The sequence below is a fragment of the Triticum dicoccoides genome, chromosome 4A (assembly GCF_002162155.2).
Source record: "Triticum dicoccoides isolate Atlit2015 ecotype Zavitan chromosome 4A, WEW_v2.0, whole genome shotgun sequence".
Lineage (NCBI taxonomy): Eukaryota > Viridiplantae > Streptophyta > Magnoliopsida > Poales > Poaceae > Triticum > Triticum dicoccoides.
In genome coordinates, this window is record NC_041386.1 from 524,035,608 (window position 1) to 524,053,523 (window position 17,916).

The 17,916-nt window shown below is 46.4% G+C and overlaps 1 protein-coding gene across 1 annotated transcript; it reads left to right on the plus strand.

Annotated features, from left to right (window-relative positions):
- Window positions 1–4,255: 4,255 nt before the first annotated feature.
- Window positions 4,256–8,456, plus strand: LOC119286521 (ABC transporter G family member 25-like). The gene is made up of 3 exons (XM_037565900.1): window positions 4,256–4,562; window positions 4,698–5,544; window positions 7,087–8,456. Exons 1-3 carry the CDS (start codon window positions 4,431–4,433, stop codon window positions 8,049–8,051), a joined length of 1,944 nt encoding a protein of 647 aa, XP_037421797.1. The 5' UTR covers window positions 4,256–4,430; the 3' UTR covers window positions 8,052–8,456.
- The last annotated feature ends 9,460 nt before the right edge of the window (window positions 8,457–17,916 follow it).

Genomic DNA, 17,916 nt, shown 5'->3' on the forward strand with positions numbered 1-17,916 from the left:
TGAAGTGGGGGAGAGGAAAACGAGAGGCAAATGGCAACTAATGTAATGCGAGAGATAGGGATTGTGATGGGTACTTGGTATGTTGACTTTTGCGCAGACTCCCCGGCAACGGTGCCAGAAATTCTTCTTGCTACCTCTTGAGCATTGCGTTGGATTTTCCCGAAGAGGAGAGGATGATGCAGCAAAGTAGCGCAAGTATTTCCCTCAGTTTTTGAGAACCAAGGTATCAATCCAGTAGGAGGCTACGCTCGAGTCCCTTGTACCTACACAAAAACAATAGCTCAACGCAACCAATGCGCTTAGGGGTTGTCAATCCTTTCACGGTCACTTACGAAAGTGAGATCTGATAGAGATGATAGATAATATTTTTGGTATTTTTGGTATAGAGATGCAAAGTAAAAAGTAAAAGGGCAAAGTAAAAGAGCAAAGCAATAATAAAGTGATGGAGATTGATATGATGAGAAAGAGACCCGGGGGCCATAGATTTCACTAGTGGATTCTCTCAAGAGCATAAGTACTCTATGGTGGGTGAACAAATTACTGTTGAGCAATTGACAGAATTGAGCATAGTTATGAGAATATCTAGGTATGATCATGTATATAGGCATCACGTCCGAGACAAGTAGACCGACTCCTGCCTGCATCTACTACTATTACTCCACTCATCGACCGCTATCCAGCATGCATCTAGAGTATTAAGTTAAAAACAGAGTACCGCCTTAAGCAAGATGACATGATCTAGAGGGATAGTTTCATGCAATATGATAAAAAAACCATCTTGTTATCCTCGATGGCAACAATACAATACGTGCCTTGCTGCCCCTTCTGTCACTGGGAAAGGACACCGCAAGATCGATCCCAAAGCTAAGCACTTCTCCCATGGCAAGAAAAACCAATCTAGTAGGCCAAACCAAACTGATAATTCGAAGAGACTTGCAAACATAACCAATCATACATAAAAGAATTCAGAGAAGATTCAAATATTATTCATAGATAGACTGGATCATAAACCCACAATTTATCGGTCTCAACAAACACACCGCAAAAAGAAGATTACATCAAATAGATCTCCACGAGAGAGGGGGAGAACATTGTATTGAGATCCAAAAAGAGAGAAGAAGCCATCTAGCTACTAAATATGGACCCGTAGGTCTAAAGTAAACTACTCACACTTCATCGGAGGGGCTTGGATGATGATGTAGAAGCCCTCCGTGATCGATGCCCCCTCCGGCGGAGCTCCGGAACAGGCCCCAAGATGGGATCTCGTGGATACATAAAGTTGCGGCGGTGGAATTAGGTTTTTGGCTCCATCTCTGATCGTTTGGGGGTACGTAGGAATATATAGGAGGAAGGAGTACGTCGGTGGAGCTTCGAGGGGCCCATGAGATGGAGGGTCCAAATCTCCTGGGTCTTATCTGATGAGAAAATCGTGTTCCCGAAGGTTTCATTCCGTTTGGACTCCGTTTGATATTCTGTTTTCTCTGAAACACTGAAATACGCAAAAAAACAGCAATTCTGGGCTGGGCCTCCGGTTAATAGGTTAGTCCCAAAAATAATATAAAAGTGGAAAATAAAGCCCAATATAGTCCAAAACAGTAGGTAATATAGCATGAAGCAATCAAAAATTATAGATACGTTGGAGACGTATCACGCGGCATATCTAGTTCAGCGTGCGGGCTGAAATGCCATAGATATCGTGCGTCGCTTATTTGTTGCGCCCGCTCCCGCGCGCTGGACTCTCGAGCGCTCGCTCACAACTTCACCTACCCCATCCAGCCGCTGCGCCGCCGCCGCCCGCGCCACCCCATTTATTCCGGCGACCGTTCCAGCGCTTCCCTGGCCTATCCCTGCGCCGCGGCGGCTTCCTCCATCTCCCTCTAGTCACCGCCACCCGTCGCGCGCGGCAGTCCTCCGACGAACAGTGTCCGACTGCTCACTGCTGCTCGGCGCCCGCAAGGAGTTCGACAAAACGCCTGCAAGGTATGTATTGCTCAAACTTAACAGATTTTACATGAATTTGGTGCATGTTGATTGTAGTTTTTATAGCCTAGTTTATATTGAATATTGTACATGAGTTCGTCGTATGATTCTTCCGAAGAAGAATTTTATATGGAAGAGGAGGAGGATCTTGCAATGATCCTAGCTATGCACATTAATAAAAAAACCAAAGCACGGTGGTTCGGTTTTGGATCGATGGAAAATTTGGAGGGATAGGATCGATGCCCACAACAGATTGATGAGGCACTATTTTGTGGAGAATCCCACATACCCGGAGTCGTACTTTCGTCGCCGGTTTACGATGAGCACCGAATTGTTCAGGTGCATTGCAGAGAAACTAGCGAGCCATGACCGATTTTTTCATCAAAGAAGGAATACCGCCGGAGAGCTCGGGCATAGCACCTTTCAGAAGGTGACAGCCGCTTTGCGTATGTTGGCATACGGTATCCCGGCGGATCTCGTTGATGATCACTTGGACATGGGTGAGAGCCAAGCCATCATGTGTGTCAAACGCTTCGCAGTTTGAATTGTGCAAGTGTTTGGCCATGAGTATTTGAGATCTCTCAATGCCGAAGACGCAAGGCTATTGGAGATGAACAAAGCTTGCGGCTTCCCAGGTATGCTTGGCTCAATAGATTGCATGCATTGGAGTTGGAAGAATTGTCCAAAGACATGGCATGGGCAATTCCACGACCAAAAAAAGGCTTCCACTATAATCCTTGAAGCGGTGGCCGATCAAGAGACTTGGATTTGACATGCCTTTTTTGGAATGCCTGGATCTTTGAATGACATCAACATTGTCAACCGGTCACCACTGATGAATAAGATTGCAAATGATGAACTACCACCGATGCAGTTTATAGCAAATGGTCGTACATACAACTATGGCTACTATCTTGCGGATGGTACCTATCCAAAGTGGCAAATATTTGTGAAGCCGTTGAAAAAAAAATGGAAGGTAAGAAAAATCTTGATTTCCACAATGCTCAGGCAGCGGCTAGAAAGGATGTGGAGAGAGCTTTTGGGATTTTGCAAGCCCAATTTGCTATTGTGAGAGGACCGGCTACATTTTAGGATCAAAAGATGCTTTGATACATCATGCACATTTGTGTGATCATGCACAACATGATCATCGAGAATGAGCATGACTAAGATGTAGACTACTCTTAGTATGAGCTTTTGGGACATCCCGTGCGAGTGCGGCGGAGGGCTGAAAGGATGGCCCGTTTTGTTGCCTCCTATCATGCCATTCGACGTCCCGCGGCGCATGATAATCTTCAGAAGGATCTCATTGAGGAGTGGTGGGCTTGGAATGACCGACAAAGAGCATCATGTTTTATGCCTTTGATGTTGTATTGTTGAATTATTTGTTGTATTGAACGATAAACTATTTGTTTGAGTTGTAATAACGAAATTGAACTATTTATTGTTGATTTATTTTGTTTGTATTTAACCTTTTTGCTTGTGTTTCAAGCGCACATATTATTTGTGCGAGAGTCGGGCGCGCTGTATTTGTGTACGCTGCTGGAGCCAGCGCGGTCCGCCGCGTCAAATCAGACAATGAACACGCGGCAAAGTAGTTTTTAGCGTGCCGCGTTGGGCTGCTGTCGAAGATGCTCTTATAAAACTAAACGGAGGGAGTAACAAACATTGCATTTTCTAGGCCTAGCTGCGCACAATGTTTTGTGAAAAATCACGCTGGAGGACGTCCAGCGGCTCAGTCGACTGAGAAACACCAATTCGACAAGTCAATAGTCACTTTGTAAAATCGGCGACCGCGGCTGTTGTTAATAATAACCGCCCCGGCACAGTAGGAGGTCCGGGATCGGCCGTGCTGCCCGTGGTGGGGCGCGCACGCAGACGCAGGTGCGCTCCGCTGATGCCACCGCACCACCTCGCGCACCATCCTCTCGCGCGCGCGCTTTTCTTCCTCCTCGCTTCGATTCCCCGAACCGAATCAAAAGCAGCCAGCCGCGACGTGTGCTCGCTCACCTCTCTTCCCTTCCCTTCCACGGCGGCCCCAGCGGCGCCGGTCCAACCAAAAAGGCGGGGCGGGGCGGGGGCATGGGTGCCGCGCGCCAAAAGCGCACCGCCGCCGGTGGGCCCGCCGCTCCACTCGCCGCGCCCCGAGCGCCACGTGCCCCGTCCCCTCCGCCGGTGACGTGGCCCTCACCACCTCCATGTCCATGTGCCATGGCCGACCCCTCCTTTATATACCCCTCCAGCCTCCCACACCCCCTTCGATCTTCTCATACCCGATCGATCACCACCACCATCCCGCCCCATCCCGCTCGAGCGAGCTCGCGCCAACCACCACCACTCCCGCTCGTCTCGCCGTCGGACTTCCACTTGCGCTTTGCCGTCAGCGTCGTCTCCGCTGGTCGTGTCGATCGTGTGGCGTCGAGCGAAATTAAGTCCGAGCCGCGACCGCGATGCCTCCGAACGGGCAGACCGTGCATGGCGGTGGCGGCGGCGGCTTAGTCTCGCCCACGGCCGCCACGCCGGTGCCGTCGTCCAAGATGGACTGCTTCCTGTCGTCCGTCTGCACGCCGCTGAATCTCCAGGTACGTACGTACGCAAGGAGATCGCTACATGCACGGCCGATCGTGCTGCTGCTGCATGCGCGCCAACGGTTTGAACTTTGAGTCGCCGACTTGTTTATAACGGCGGGCGGGCGGGCGCTTGATGGTTTGTTGCAGTTCATCGACGTCGCGTACCGCGTGAAGGTGGAGAGGACGGCCGGGCCGGCGAAGGAGCCGCCGGGAAGGATATCGCACTCGGGTGGTGGTGCCGGCGGCCTCGGCGGCGTGTCGGCGGCCGTTGAGGAGAGGACGATACTCAAGGGGATCACCGGCGAGGCGCGGCCCGGGGAGGTTCTGGCCGTGCTAGGCCCGTCCGGCAGCGGCAAGTCGACGCTCCTGTCCATCCTCGGCGGCCGCCTCGCCGGCCGCTACTCGGGCACGGTCCTGACCGGCGGGCGCGCCCCGTGCCGCGCCGTGCAGCGCCGCACGGGGTTCGTCGCCCAGGACGACATCCTCCACCCGCACCTCACCGTCCGCGAGACGCTCGCCTTCTGCGCCATGCTGCGCCTCCCCGCCACCGCCCCGACCTCCGCCAAGCTGGCCGCCGCCGACGCCGTGATCGCGGAGCTGGGCCTCGGCGCCTGCGCCGACACCATCGTGGGCAACGCGTTCGTGCGCGGCGTGTCCGGCGGCGAGCGGAAGCGCGTGAGCATCGGGCACGAGCTGCTGGTGAACCCGAGCCTGCTGGTCCTGGACGAGCCCACCTCCGGGCTGGACTCCACCGCCGCGTCCCGCCTCGTGGCCACGCTCTCGGCGCTGGCGCGCAGGGGGCGCACGGTGGTGCTGTCCGTGCACCAGCCGTCCAGCCGCGTGTACCGGGCCTTCGACTCCGTGCTGCTCCTCTCCGAGGGGAGCTGCATGTACCACGGCCCCGGCCGCGACGCCATGGACTACTTCGCCTCCGTCGGCTTCGCGCCGGGCTTCCACGTCAACCCCGCCGACTTCATGCTCGACCTCGCTAACGGTGAGTACTTACACCAGTAATTAACTGCCGCTTCTACCATTAGCAACTTGTTCTTTCCATGAAACTAGCTAACTAGAGTAAGAATAGAAATCTAGATTCACCGAAGCACTAGACAATCTAACCGAGGAAGAAACTGAAAGCTAGGCAGCAGGAATAGTACCGCACGTACATGTTTATGTCCCCCTTTTAGCATCGCGGATGACTAGATTTTTGGATTAGTGATGATGACACTGGAGACGGGCAAAACAAATCCGGGAGGCGAGTGTGGAGTGCACCCAACAAAAAAGATCGGGAGAGAGGAGGTGCACAACCAAAAAGAGCGGTGAGAGTGCCCTAGATAGCTAGCTAGTACTCCTATTTTGCGCAAAGCACTTTAATTATGGCTGAATAATCGCACCCACCGGACACATGTCACGGAGGGGTCCCATCGGCGGGACGCTGCTAGTGGGGCTGCACATCATAATACTGGACCGATGTCGATATCTACATCCCCTCGCCCGCTACACAGTCCAGTGCGAACCTCCTACTCTACTCCCTCCGTTTCGAATTACTTATCGCAAGTATGGATGTATCTAGATGTATTTTAGTTATAGATACATCCATTTTTACGACGAGTAATTTGGAATGGAGGGAGTACTTGTCTTCTCCGGCGTAGTGTGGTGTAACCGCTGTCTAATCAACCTGCCCGCGTTTTTGGCGACCGCGCTTGCCATTTTCACGGGTGATTTGACCTATGCCGTTGTCTTTTACAAGTTTTCCGAAGAAGATAAAGAAAATCCCGAGCACATCTCTAGCCATTTGCGCGGATCATCAAGATCCCATCACGCTAACCTCACTTTATGCACGGATTGGAGGCTTGCTGAAACTGCATGTGTTTTCGGTGCTGTACGTACTTTTCATCAGACAAGTGAATGAAGAAATGAATACTAGTTGACACGTAGGTAGATTAGATCCGTCCGACACCGGTGGCAGCTTTCAGTTGGATCCGTTCCCGGCTGTGGCAGCTAGCGTCGTCTTTCCCGTGGCGCGTTAGCACCGGCCACCTCACCGCACCTGAGATGAGGATGAGGATGAGGAGGAAGGAGAAGCGGATCCCGGGGGCAACCACCGTCGATATTGTTCCGAGCAGAGAGCCTGTGTCGCTACAGTTGGAGATATACCGCCCCCGCTTTAATTAGACAGGAGGAATCATTCATTTTCTCGGTGCAATTCTGCGCCCTTTCGAGATAGAAGAAAGGGATGGATGGAAGAGCCCTCTTCTTTTCTGCTGCTTGGCTTGGCTTGGCTTGGCTTGGCACGGCACCAACCTGTTCTGTTGAGTGCACCGGCACATCAGAGCACGGCGAGCACGTACGCGAAACTCGTTGTGATCCGTTCACTGCTACGTCCGCTAGATTCCGCAAGCGCAAACTGAACGTTCACGCGCCCATCGTTGTCGCTGTTTGATGATCATGATGCCCATTATCGCCAACTTTTCTTTTCTAAACCACGTGAAAGGTTGTGTTTTCTGACTGTTCGATGTGTGTGTGTGTGTGTGTGCAGGCTTTGCGCAAGCGGAGTACAGCGATCGCCCGGCGGAGGGAGGCAGCGTCAAGCAGTCGCTCATCGCGTCCTACGCCAGGGAGCTCGCCCCCAAGGTCAAGGCCGCCATCACCGCCGGCGCGCACGTCGACGAGAATGGCCACGCCGGCGCGGGCGAGCAGCCGCTGGAGAGCTGCAGCGGGTCTGGGTGCACCAGCTGGACCAACCAGTTCACCATCCTGCTCCGCCGCAGCCTCAAGGAGCGCCGCCACGAGACCTTCACGTCGCTCCGCCTCTTCCAGATCATCGCGCCGGCGCTGGTGGCGGGGGCCATGTGGTGGCGCTCCACGCCACTGGAGGTGCAGGACCGGATGGGCCTCCTCTTCTTCATCTCCATCTTCTGGGGCGTCTTCGCCTCCTTCAACGCCGTCTTCGCCTTCCCGCAGGAGCGCCCCGTCCTCGCCCGCGAGCGCGCCTCCGGCATGTACTCCCTCTCCTCCTACTTCATGGCCAGGATGGCCGGCGACCTGCCCATGGAGCTCGCCCTGCCCGCCGCCTTCACCCTCATCGTCTACCTCATGGCGGGGCTCAACCCGGCGCCCGCCGCCTTCGCGCTCACCCTCCTCGTCATCCTCTCCTACGTGCTCGTCGCCGAGGGGCTCGGGCTCGCCATCGGCGCCCTCATGATGGACGCCAAGCGCGCCTCCACGCTCGCCACCGTCATCATGCTCGCCTACCTCCTCACCGGCGGCTTCTACGTCCACAACGTGCCCATCTTCATGATCTGGGCCAAGTACTCCTCCTTCACCTACTACTGCTACCGCCTGCTCATCGCCGTGCAGTACAGCGGCCACCTCGCCCAGCTGCTCCCGCTCGACTCCACGCACGGCGAGGCCGGCACCTGGACCTGCGTCGGAGCCCTCGTCGCCATGTTCTTCGCCTACCGCCTGCTCGCGTACTTCGCCCTGCGCCGGGTCAGGACGTGATCCACACACACACTCTCTCTCTCTCTCTCTAGCGGAGCAGGCGTCGAGCAATTAACCATTCCGGCCAGGCCACAGGCAGGATATATAAGTAACGGACTACTCCGGCCAGCGCGCGCGCGCACGGCGACTGAATTGAATTGATCCGTGTGTGACGGCCGTCGCTGGCGTCTGGGAAGATGGCTCCACCTATGTACGCGGTGCTGGACTGACCAAGGGGTTCTAGTTGTCAGTAGCCACATCTTCTTCTTCTTCTCTTGCTATTTGTTCCCCCTTTTCCGTTCTGTTGCTTGGTTTCGTTTCTTGCTGGATCAACAAGTCTCTTCCGGCAAGCCAATTACGATTAACCCGGTGTAATGTTATTCCTCTCTCTCTCTCTCTAATGAGATCGATTCATTACAATCATTATCGATGATGAATGTGTGAGAGAATGCAAATTGCTTCCTTTGAAACATACTAATGGCGGAGATCGGTCACAATCGATGTGCTGCTAAATCTGAGCCCGTTAGCATCCCTCACTCCTCAGTGGAAATGATTCGGTACAGTTAAACTAAAACACCGTGAATTCGCATCGTATGCTCTTGACAATGCGTACAATATTGAAACCATTTTTTATAGCATTATTATGTGCATAATAGTGAAAAGAAAACGTACCCTTCTCTACCATTGTACCTACCCTTTCTGTATACAGGATGTTCATTTGTAGATCATGCACGGTACATTGGTAATCCCGCTACCACTTTCGCCAAACCGTAAGCGTTCTCAATTTGAGGTTCGCTTTCATCCTTCAAGCGAGCATCTTCGAACATTTTGAGATATGCGATAAATATCTACATGATTTTGTTTTTATAAAACATGTGAACATTTTCTAAAAGTTGGTGAACAACATTCTAAATAAGTGAAGGTTCTCTAAAAATACGTGAACACTTTAAAAATGGGCATCATGTAAAAAAGGTACATCGTGAACTAAAGAATGTTCATAGTACATTTGAAAATGCTCATTCCACGTTCGCCAAACCGTAAACGTTCTCCATTTCAGGTTTGCTTTCATCCTTGAAACGAGCATCATCAAACATTTTATTTAGGGTAGCATCCTTGACCAGGGCACTATAGCAATATGCAGAACACACCTTGAATTTTGCAAATTTTGTTTAAAAATTCACCTTCAAAAAACTTTGTTCGAAATTTGCAAACTTTGTTTAAAAATTCAGCTTTTAAAAAAATTGTAATATATTCATATTTTATTTGCTTATTACAGGATATTTTGAAAAATCGTGTTTGAATAGATTATTCAGAATTTTCAAAAATCACACTTTTCTTGAAAAATGTATAAATCTTCAAAATTTAGAAATATTTTCTGGAATTTCCATTCTTTTTTACACATTTTAAAATGTTCATGCTCAAAATTTCTATACGTTTTTCAAAAAATGCGTGGAATTAAGAATCCTTGTAATCTGAATAAACTATCATAAAAAAAATCATGTTTTCAAAAAAGTTTCATGCATTTCAAAATTTGTTCGAGTTTTCCATTATTTTTTGAATTTCAGTCATTATTTGTGTTTAAATTGTTTTTTCACAATGGCAAGAAATATCCAAAAGAAAAAATCAGAGTGTTCGAATCGGTTGCTTCCGTTAGTTCTTAGACTTCGGCACTGCTCTTTGTTCACTTATAATCGTTAGCTCCACTGGCTCACATCACACCTTCAAAGTATAAGTGGTCTCTAGTTCTACTCCATGTGATGGCATTCGTTTTTTGTATTTTTTCCACATCATACCGCTGCACGCATTTTAGAAGAAACATCGTACCGCTACACGCCAATGGGTCAGGCCATTCAGGGCTCCGTGCTGCGTTGCAAGCTTATTTGATGCAAAATGCATGAAATAGGAGCCCCCCAGGAGCACTATGGACGAAGAAATGTCCAGAAAATTTCAAAGTGTTCGAATCTGCCGCTTCCATTAGTTCTTAGACTTCGGCGCTGCTTTTGGTTCACTTCTAATAGTTAGCTTGACTGGCTCACTTCTTCAAAAGTATAAGTGGTCTCTAGTTCGACTCCATGCGAGGGCATCCGTTTTTGTAATTTTTCACATTGTACCATTGCATGTATTCTAGAAAAAACATCGCACCGTTGCACACCAACGGGTCGGGCCATTCGGGGTTCCATGTTGTGTTGCAAGCTTATTTGGCACAAAATACATCAAATTGGAGCTCCCTAGGAGCACTGTGCACGAATGCCCGCGGACCGGACCAGCCCATTCATTATCGAACGTGGGCATTTGCATGCCTATCTTACCTGGGTGTCGCTCACACGAGAATATGTTATTTCATGCTTTAGAGCATCTACAACCACATACAGCTAAACTAGCCCCTCATACGCCCACAGACATGATCGGTGTCCACGGATCGGACCAACTCATTCAATAATTAGACCTGCACATTCAGTTTATATTTGCAAAAGAATGACGCAATTAATCACAAACCTCCCACAGCCCCGGGGCGAGTCTACGGGAGCTCTTGTTAAGCCAAGGCCCATGGCCAGAGCCCAGCAGTCGCCCAGTTTCTAGCAAAGCAACAAGGCACGCCTGGGATCTGCCCAGAGAACGGCCCAGATTTAGATAAAAAAAACTGGTAAAACTTGTCAAATCTCAAAATTTATGGACCTAGATCAGAATCCATCTATTTAGGCAAGAATTAGGCAGTTTGCCCGGATTGGAGATGGTTTTTAGGCCGACTTCCTCATATGCGGCTTGCGCCTGGTTACGCTTGGCAAGCACACACCTGTGCCTTTTCTCCTTTTGTCTCCGTCTCGTCAACTGAGTACGTAGACCCAGTCTCATACGTGCATGTGGGCAGGCGTTACCGAAGGTTTTGTTAATCATGTGTGCTTCAGACTACACTGGTTAATGTATGCGTGCGTGCACTTTTTGGTACGTAAGTATGTACGCGCACTTTACGGTATGTATATACTTCCTCATTTTGCTCCGTACCATAGTTTAATATAAACTACATACAGATTTACATAGACATATTTTAAAGTGTAGATTTACTCATTTTGCTCCGTATGTAGTTCATATTGGAATCTTTAAAAAAGACATATATTTAGGAACATGGCCTTTCCCTCCCACCTACAGTCAATGAAAATGAACAAATTTAATGATTGTTGGTACTTGGTAAATTGGAAATATTTATACCTAGAAACCCCAACAACACATAATTGGCCTTAAGTTTGCATTTACATTGTTCGGTTTTTATGCTTAGAAGTTGAAGTAATTATCAAATCTTTTTTAGGGTCTAATCTTTTTAATTAGCGAGAGAGTTTCGGATCTATTTGAGCATTCATCTACCCCAACCATATTATTGATCCAAGTATCATGTCTCCTTCATTTTAGATACAAGTATCATGTGTCCTTGATACATATTGAATTAATGTCACTCATGCCGCGGGGCATCGTCTAGTATATATAGTTATTAATCGGCGATATATAGTTTGCAGTCCGGATTGTTAGATGATGTACAGAATACCGTTCTTGTTTGTCTACGAGATCACGATGTACTCGCAAGTTCCTGTCAGAGCCGACTCAACAAACGTACCAAATGACACGATCAAGAGTGAGCCGGATGCAAGAATGTGGTGATATTACTACCGGCGGAGAGCACCAACAGACAACACGTCGAAAGAGCGAGGGCGCTGCATGACGTGTGTCACAGTGGGAGCGTGAGAAATGGCGGGACGGAGAAGCAGCGGCGCGCGTGGCCCTCTTTTGCCGGGTATCCGCTGGGATGGTGATACGACATGGCGCGCGATTGTGGTCGGGACCGGCATTTTACGTGCAGCAATAGGAGGCTACTTTTTTTTTTTGAGTATCAGTACAAACACAAGCGCTCATATACACGCGCATACACTCACCTCTATGAACGCACACACGCACACCCTATCTCTATGAGCACCTCCGAGAGACTGAGCCGGCATATCATCTTGAGATTTACAAAGTCATCGTAGGCGTTTCGTCGTCAACGGAAACGTCTCCTCCCACTGAAAGCGCATCGCCGGAAATTCTGAAATAAATCTAGGAATAATGCGAGCACCAGGATTTGAACCTGATGGGTTGGGAATACCACTATCTACCTAATCAACTCAACTACAGGTTGATTCGCAATAGAAGGCTACTTCTAATTGTGTGGTGCATGCACGCACGCAGAGTTGCGTGGGTACGTGCACCACGTTTTGATGGGTTTCGCTTTACAAGTTTCTTCTCGTGGGTTTGGCCAGGGTTCAGTCACTCGGTTAGTGCTGTCCTCCAGCAGCAGCTCCGGCCGTCAGCCGCTGTCCCGTCGTCAACGAAGAGCTAGGAGAGATAGCGTGCCGGAACTTATTATTCCATCCACCGTTTACTCTCTTTGTGAGAAATATGTAAAGTCTTTTGATTAAGAATGTGTCAACCGTATGTTGATTATATACTTAAAAACATCAGTGTAGTTGAATTCTCATTGAAAAGCACTTTCGAACGGTATTGATTACCCACAAAATATACTGCCTTTATTTTTATGTTTGTAGATGGAGGAAGAACGCACTGGTACTTCTAGTATACTTCGCTACTACAAATTTCTTCCTTCATTTTTCGTTTTTTCGTATAGGATGCAAGCTCTGTTCCAACTTCCTCGTCACATGCGTAACGTCGTCAATGGCACTCCAATCGGCGGATACATGAATTGGATCATGCTCGTCCACATGCATGACTGATTGACTCTACCTAGGATATACACTGACCGGACACACAATTGTTGACTCTCATCTTAGCCATGCATGTCAGGTTTCACTCAACCAATCCCTTGATAATCCTAACCATGCATGTCACTTTTCACTCAACCGATCCATTAATTCGTCACCAGTCAACCGAGAAGCGACAGTGTTGCATCTCATGCCCATGACAAACATAGAATCCCGTCCTTTAAGGGCCTGTTTGGAATTGCTCTGCTTCTTAAAATTCAGATTCGTTCCAGAAAACACAAGCCAAACAGGATAGCTCCACGATATGCCGCTCCGCAAAAAAACTAAAACCTGAGGTACAACTCTCAGTTTTTTATAAAGCTCTTCATAGGGTGTTCCAAAAAACTCTAGAAGCTGGAGTTAAGTGGAAATTACCAACCACTGCCACCAGTAAGTGAATACCCCTTCGTTTCTTCCCCCTCAACCAATCAAATAGATCATTTCCACCAAATTTCTCATTCTTGAAGCTGGAGCTAGATGGCAGCCAAACATTCTCTTTGGTAATACTACAACTTCTAGATGAAACTGCTCCAAAGTGAATTTAGTGGAGCGAAACCGATTGTTGTGAAGCGGAGTAGTCCCAAACATGCCCTAAAACTTCTCTGCAATCACGTACACTGGTCACCATCACGGTAATCGGTTTGAAAACATAACACTGAATGGCTGACCTGAGCTCCATGTCAGACTCAACAGTCACACTCTTAGTCAAACGTCACACAGACACGAGGTAGCTAGGGGAAGCCTTGGCGACCACACAACCATGCATATAATGTGCCGCGCAAACTTTCCTCTCGCTTGCTAGGTTACCGACCTGATGTTCCTAGCTGCCGGCTGAGTCTGATATATAAATGTACTAGCAAGATGCCCGTGCATTGCACGAAACATTAAGATGCATTTTTTTACAAAACATATGTTGTGATTGACCCACACTGGAGTAATCCCATGTAAAAACTAATGATATCTCGAGAAAGAGGAGAGATAAGGTGAGGAGAAGTGGGGCTTGATGGTGATTGATGGTCGGACTAAGCGGAGGCATGGGGATGAACAACGCCGGCATCGGCCACCATGCCAGATTGTTCTATAGACTTTCTTTTTTAATTGCTCAATAATAAAGTTGTGCGAGATAAGGATAAACGAGGGAAGGCCTTATTTGCAAATATGGAGAAAGATGCGGATATCTTTTAAAAAAATTATCATAGTTTACTTTCTATCTGTTAGATATAAATCGGACGGTCTATATTGCAAGATGACAGACACATTATTATGACCAACTCGATTTTTCATAAGAATAAATGTAATCATTCCCTGATGGACATGGTGCGTTCACGTGTTAGCCATGCAGCAAGATGCGTGCAACCTAGCAATCGATCATGATCTTATTGCTAGTCCAAGTGGTCATCTCTTTCGTTTTACAGTTTCTTTTTTCATCTCTTTTTTCATTTTATATTTCCTTTTTAATAAATTCAAAAGGTTTATAAATATTCAAATTTTCAATTTTGTTCAGAATTTAAATTTTGTTCATTTTGTAAAAATTGCTTGGACTTCAAAAAAGTTCCAAATTTGGGAAAATGTTTGGCAATTTCAAACGTATTCGCATTTTTTAAAATTTGTTCCCAGTTTTCAAATTTGTTAATAAATTCAAATACAAATCGTGGAATTTCAAAATCTGTTTGGAGTTTTCACCATTCTTAAAAATTGCTCGCGGATTAAAAAAACACGTTTCTAAATTTTGTTCAAACTTTCATTCAATGTCCCGTTTCAAAATTTTGTTCATGTTTTCAATAATTGTTCTCACGTTCAAAAATGTTTGTTTCTTCAAAAAATGCTCGACTTTCAAGAAATAATCGAGTTCTAAAATATTGGACCAAAAATTTCAAGATTAAAAAAATTCACTCTTTCCATAAAAAATGTTCGGGTTTGATATTTTTCAAGATCTGGTGCTGCTGTTTTAGTTCTTTAATGTTTTGTGTTGTTTTTTAGACACTAGCACTCGTCGGCTCTAGTGGCGAACATCCACGGGACCTCCTGTTCAGCGCTTATAGCACCGTGGAAGCGAACTGGCGCTCACTGCAGCATCCTAGCGGGCCGACTCATGAACGCTCAGCACATCGAAGACTGTAGCGCGAAAATCCACCAAAAAATGTGGTACCCCTAAAAAAACAAAAAAATGTGGTGGCTAGGGGGGTATCAAACTCACAAACTACATTCCAGAAAGAGGTTAGCTACCACTGTATCATCTCACTGCTCGTTACAAATTGCAGCGCGCATGCATTAAAAACATTTGTAACCGTGCTACTTATATAGAAGTCACATATTCAAAAAAGCTTATGAAATTTAAAAACTTCACTAACTTGAGAAAAAATAAAGAATTTAAAAAATAATAGTCAGCTTGAAAAAAGTTCATCAATTTTGAAAAAAAATCACCAATTGAAAACGTTCATTGGAATTGAAAAAAGTTCATCAACTTTGAAAATGTTCATCGGATTTTTAAAAAGTTCATCAATTTTGAAAAAGGTTCATTGAATTTGAAAAAAGTACATTGATTTTAAAAATAGTTGAAAAACTAAAAAAATTATTAATTTTAATAAAAAAATCAGCAAAATGAAAATTATTCATCCAATTTGAAAAAGCATTCATGCAATTTCAAAAAAGTTCACGAATTTGAATAAAAGTTCATCGATTTGGAAAAGAAACTTTAAGAAATATTAAAACAAAACCACTTATTTAAGAAAATAAAAACCAAATAAGACCAGCAAACCCGGAAAGAAAATCGGCAAACTGAAAGAACAAATAAAAGGAAAAGAAAACAACAATGTGCACGAGTGGTTAAGATAGCCTGGTTGTTACGGCTGTACCAACAGATAGGCTGTGGATTCGAACCGGATTGCCGCACCTTTTTCGGCTTTTAACAGAAAAAAGAGAAGGTATATGTGGGCCGGCTCAGCAATTTGTACTGTAACCAGGCCTGAAGCGCGGAATAGTGAATGGGCCGCGGTTCGTATCCTCGTAAGCCCGCTTTCTTTTAGGTGTTTTTTTATCTACAACAGCCGCTATTGGGTCGGCCCAGCGCGGCTTTAGTGTGTGATTCACCGACTATCTACTGCAAAACACGACATATAGGAGGTCCTCGGCGCAGGGGCTATAGGCTATTTCATCAACCGGCGCACACCTCCCCTCGGCTCTGCGTTCGGCCTATTCAATTTTTTTCTGTTAACCTCCAAAGAATGTGTGTGCGACTTGATTCGAACTCCACACCACTTCGTTTAGTACAAACAGCATAACTAACTTGTTGTGCCTACTTTACTTTCTTCAAATGCAACCTTAAAATAATGCAGTGGTTTCATGTTTGGCTTTTTTTTCTTCAGTTTAGCTTCGCCGGTTTCTGTTCTTTTTCGTTTCATTTTCTTTTCTCTTTCTCTTTTGTTTTTCTTCTTAACCTTTTAAAAAAAAATAATGTACTTTTCTTACATTCGTAAATATTTTCTTAAATTCAAAAAAAAATCGATGAACGTTTTCCTAAATCTGTGAACATTGTTTCAAATGCATGAATGTATTTCAAAACCATGAACTCTTTTCAACTTTTGCCAACCTTTCTTCAAAACCTATGAACTTTTTTCATATTCCTGAACTTTAGTTTTGGAAATTGCTGAAATTTTTAAAAATACGTGAGTTTTTTTTCAAAATTTACGGATTTGTTTTCCAAAGTCGATGAAGTTTTTGAATTCATGTTGTTTTTAGAATCATGAACTTTTTAAAATTCATGAACCTTTTTTATTTTGCAAACTTTTTTCAAATCTATGAAATTTTTTGAATTCATGTACTTTTTTGATTTTTTGCTATTTTTTGTCTTTAGTTTTCTTAGTTTTTCTAAAGTCAACAGTTGACTGAGCAACCATCGATAGGTCAACCCTGATCGAGCGAACCTAGGCGACCCTGGATGAGCGACCACGCCGCCACGTAACTGGGCCGGTCCATAATGCGGGCACGTGGGTGTCATTTTTCCTAGCTGGCGCTTTAGGCGACGACTAGGGGGTCTCATCTCGGTCAACCAGTGCAGTTAACTGGAGGTTACCCGTTGCGGGGGCAGGGGCCTTTAAGGGTCACTTTTGCTAGCCTCCAGCCGCTGCCACATGTCGCACGCTAGGCGCTCCCTCTGGATTTCTTTCTAAAAATATTCTATACGCGTTTTCGTATTTTAGATGATTTTTTTTGTCTTTTTTGGTTTCCAAGTTTTTCTCTTGTTTTATCTAGGTTTTGGAGAGAAAATTATCCGTTAACTTTTTTGAGCGGAAAAGAACCCTTACCTTTTGTTTGGCTTGAGACTAAATCATCGTGGCTCTAGTATGATTCTAAGGTTTTGATTGAACTTAATAAAACGCCAGTCGCTATCTAAATGACTAAACAAATATGTATCTGGTGCATGGAAAACTGCTTTCGGTCTCCCAAAATAGCACTACTAAGGAAAACCTTATACATAGAATTTTAGCAGCAGCGTGGTTTAAAAACAAACGCTGCTGCTAATTAGCAGTAGCGAGCTTCAGAAAACCGCGCTACTAATATCTCAGTAGCAGTAGCGCTCTAGGTGAAACGAGCGCTACTACTATAATTGCCACGGTGTTGCCTCTAGGCTAGATATATGATACGTCTCCGTCGTATCTATAATTTTTTATTGTTCCATGCCAATATTATTCAATTTTCATATATTTTTTGGCAACTTTTTATATTATTTTTGGGACTAACATATTGATCCAGTGCCGAGTGCCAGTTCCTGTCTGTTGCATATTTTTGGTTTCGCAGAATATCCATATGAAACGGAGTCCAAACGGGATAAAACGGACGGAGCTTATTTTTGGAAAATATGGAAAATTCGGAAGGAAAATCAACGCGAACCAGTGCCCGAGGTGGTCATGAGGCAGGGGGGCGCCCCCCTTAGGGCGCGCCCCTACCCTCGTGAGCCTACCGTAAGGCGGTTGACGCTCTTCTTTTGCCGCAAGAAACCTAATATTCGGAAAAAAAATCACAGCGAAGGTTTCAGGCCAATCGGAGTTACGGATCTCCATATATATATATGAAACGGTGAAACAAAGCCAGAACAGAACGCT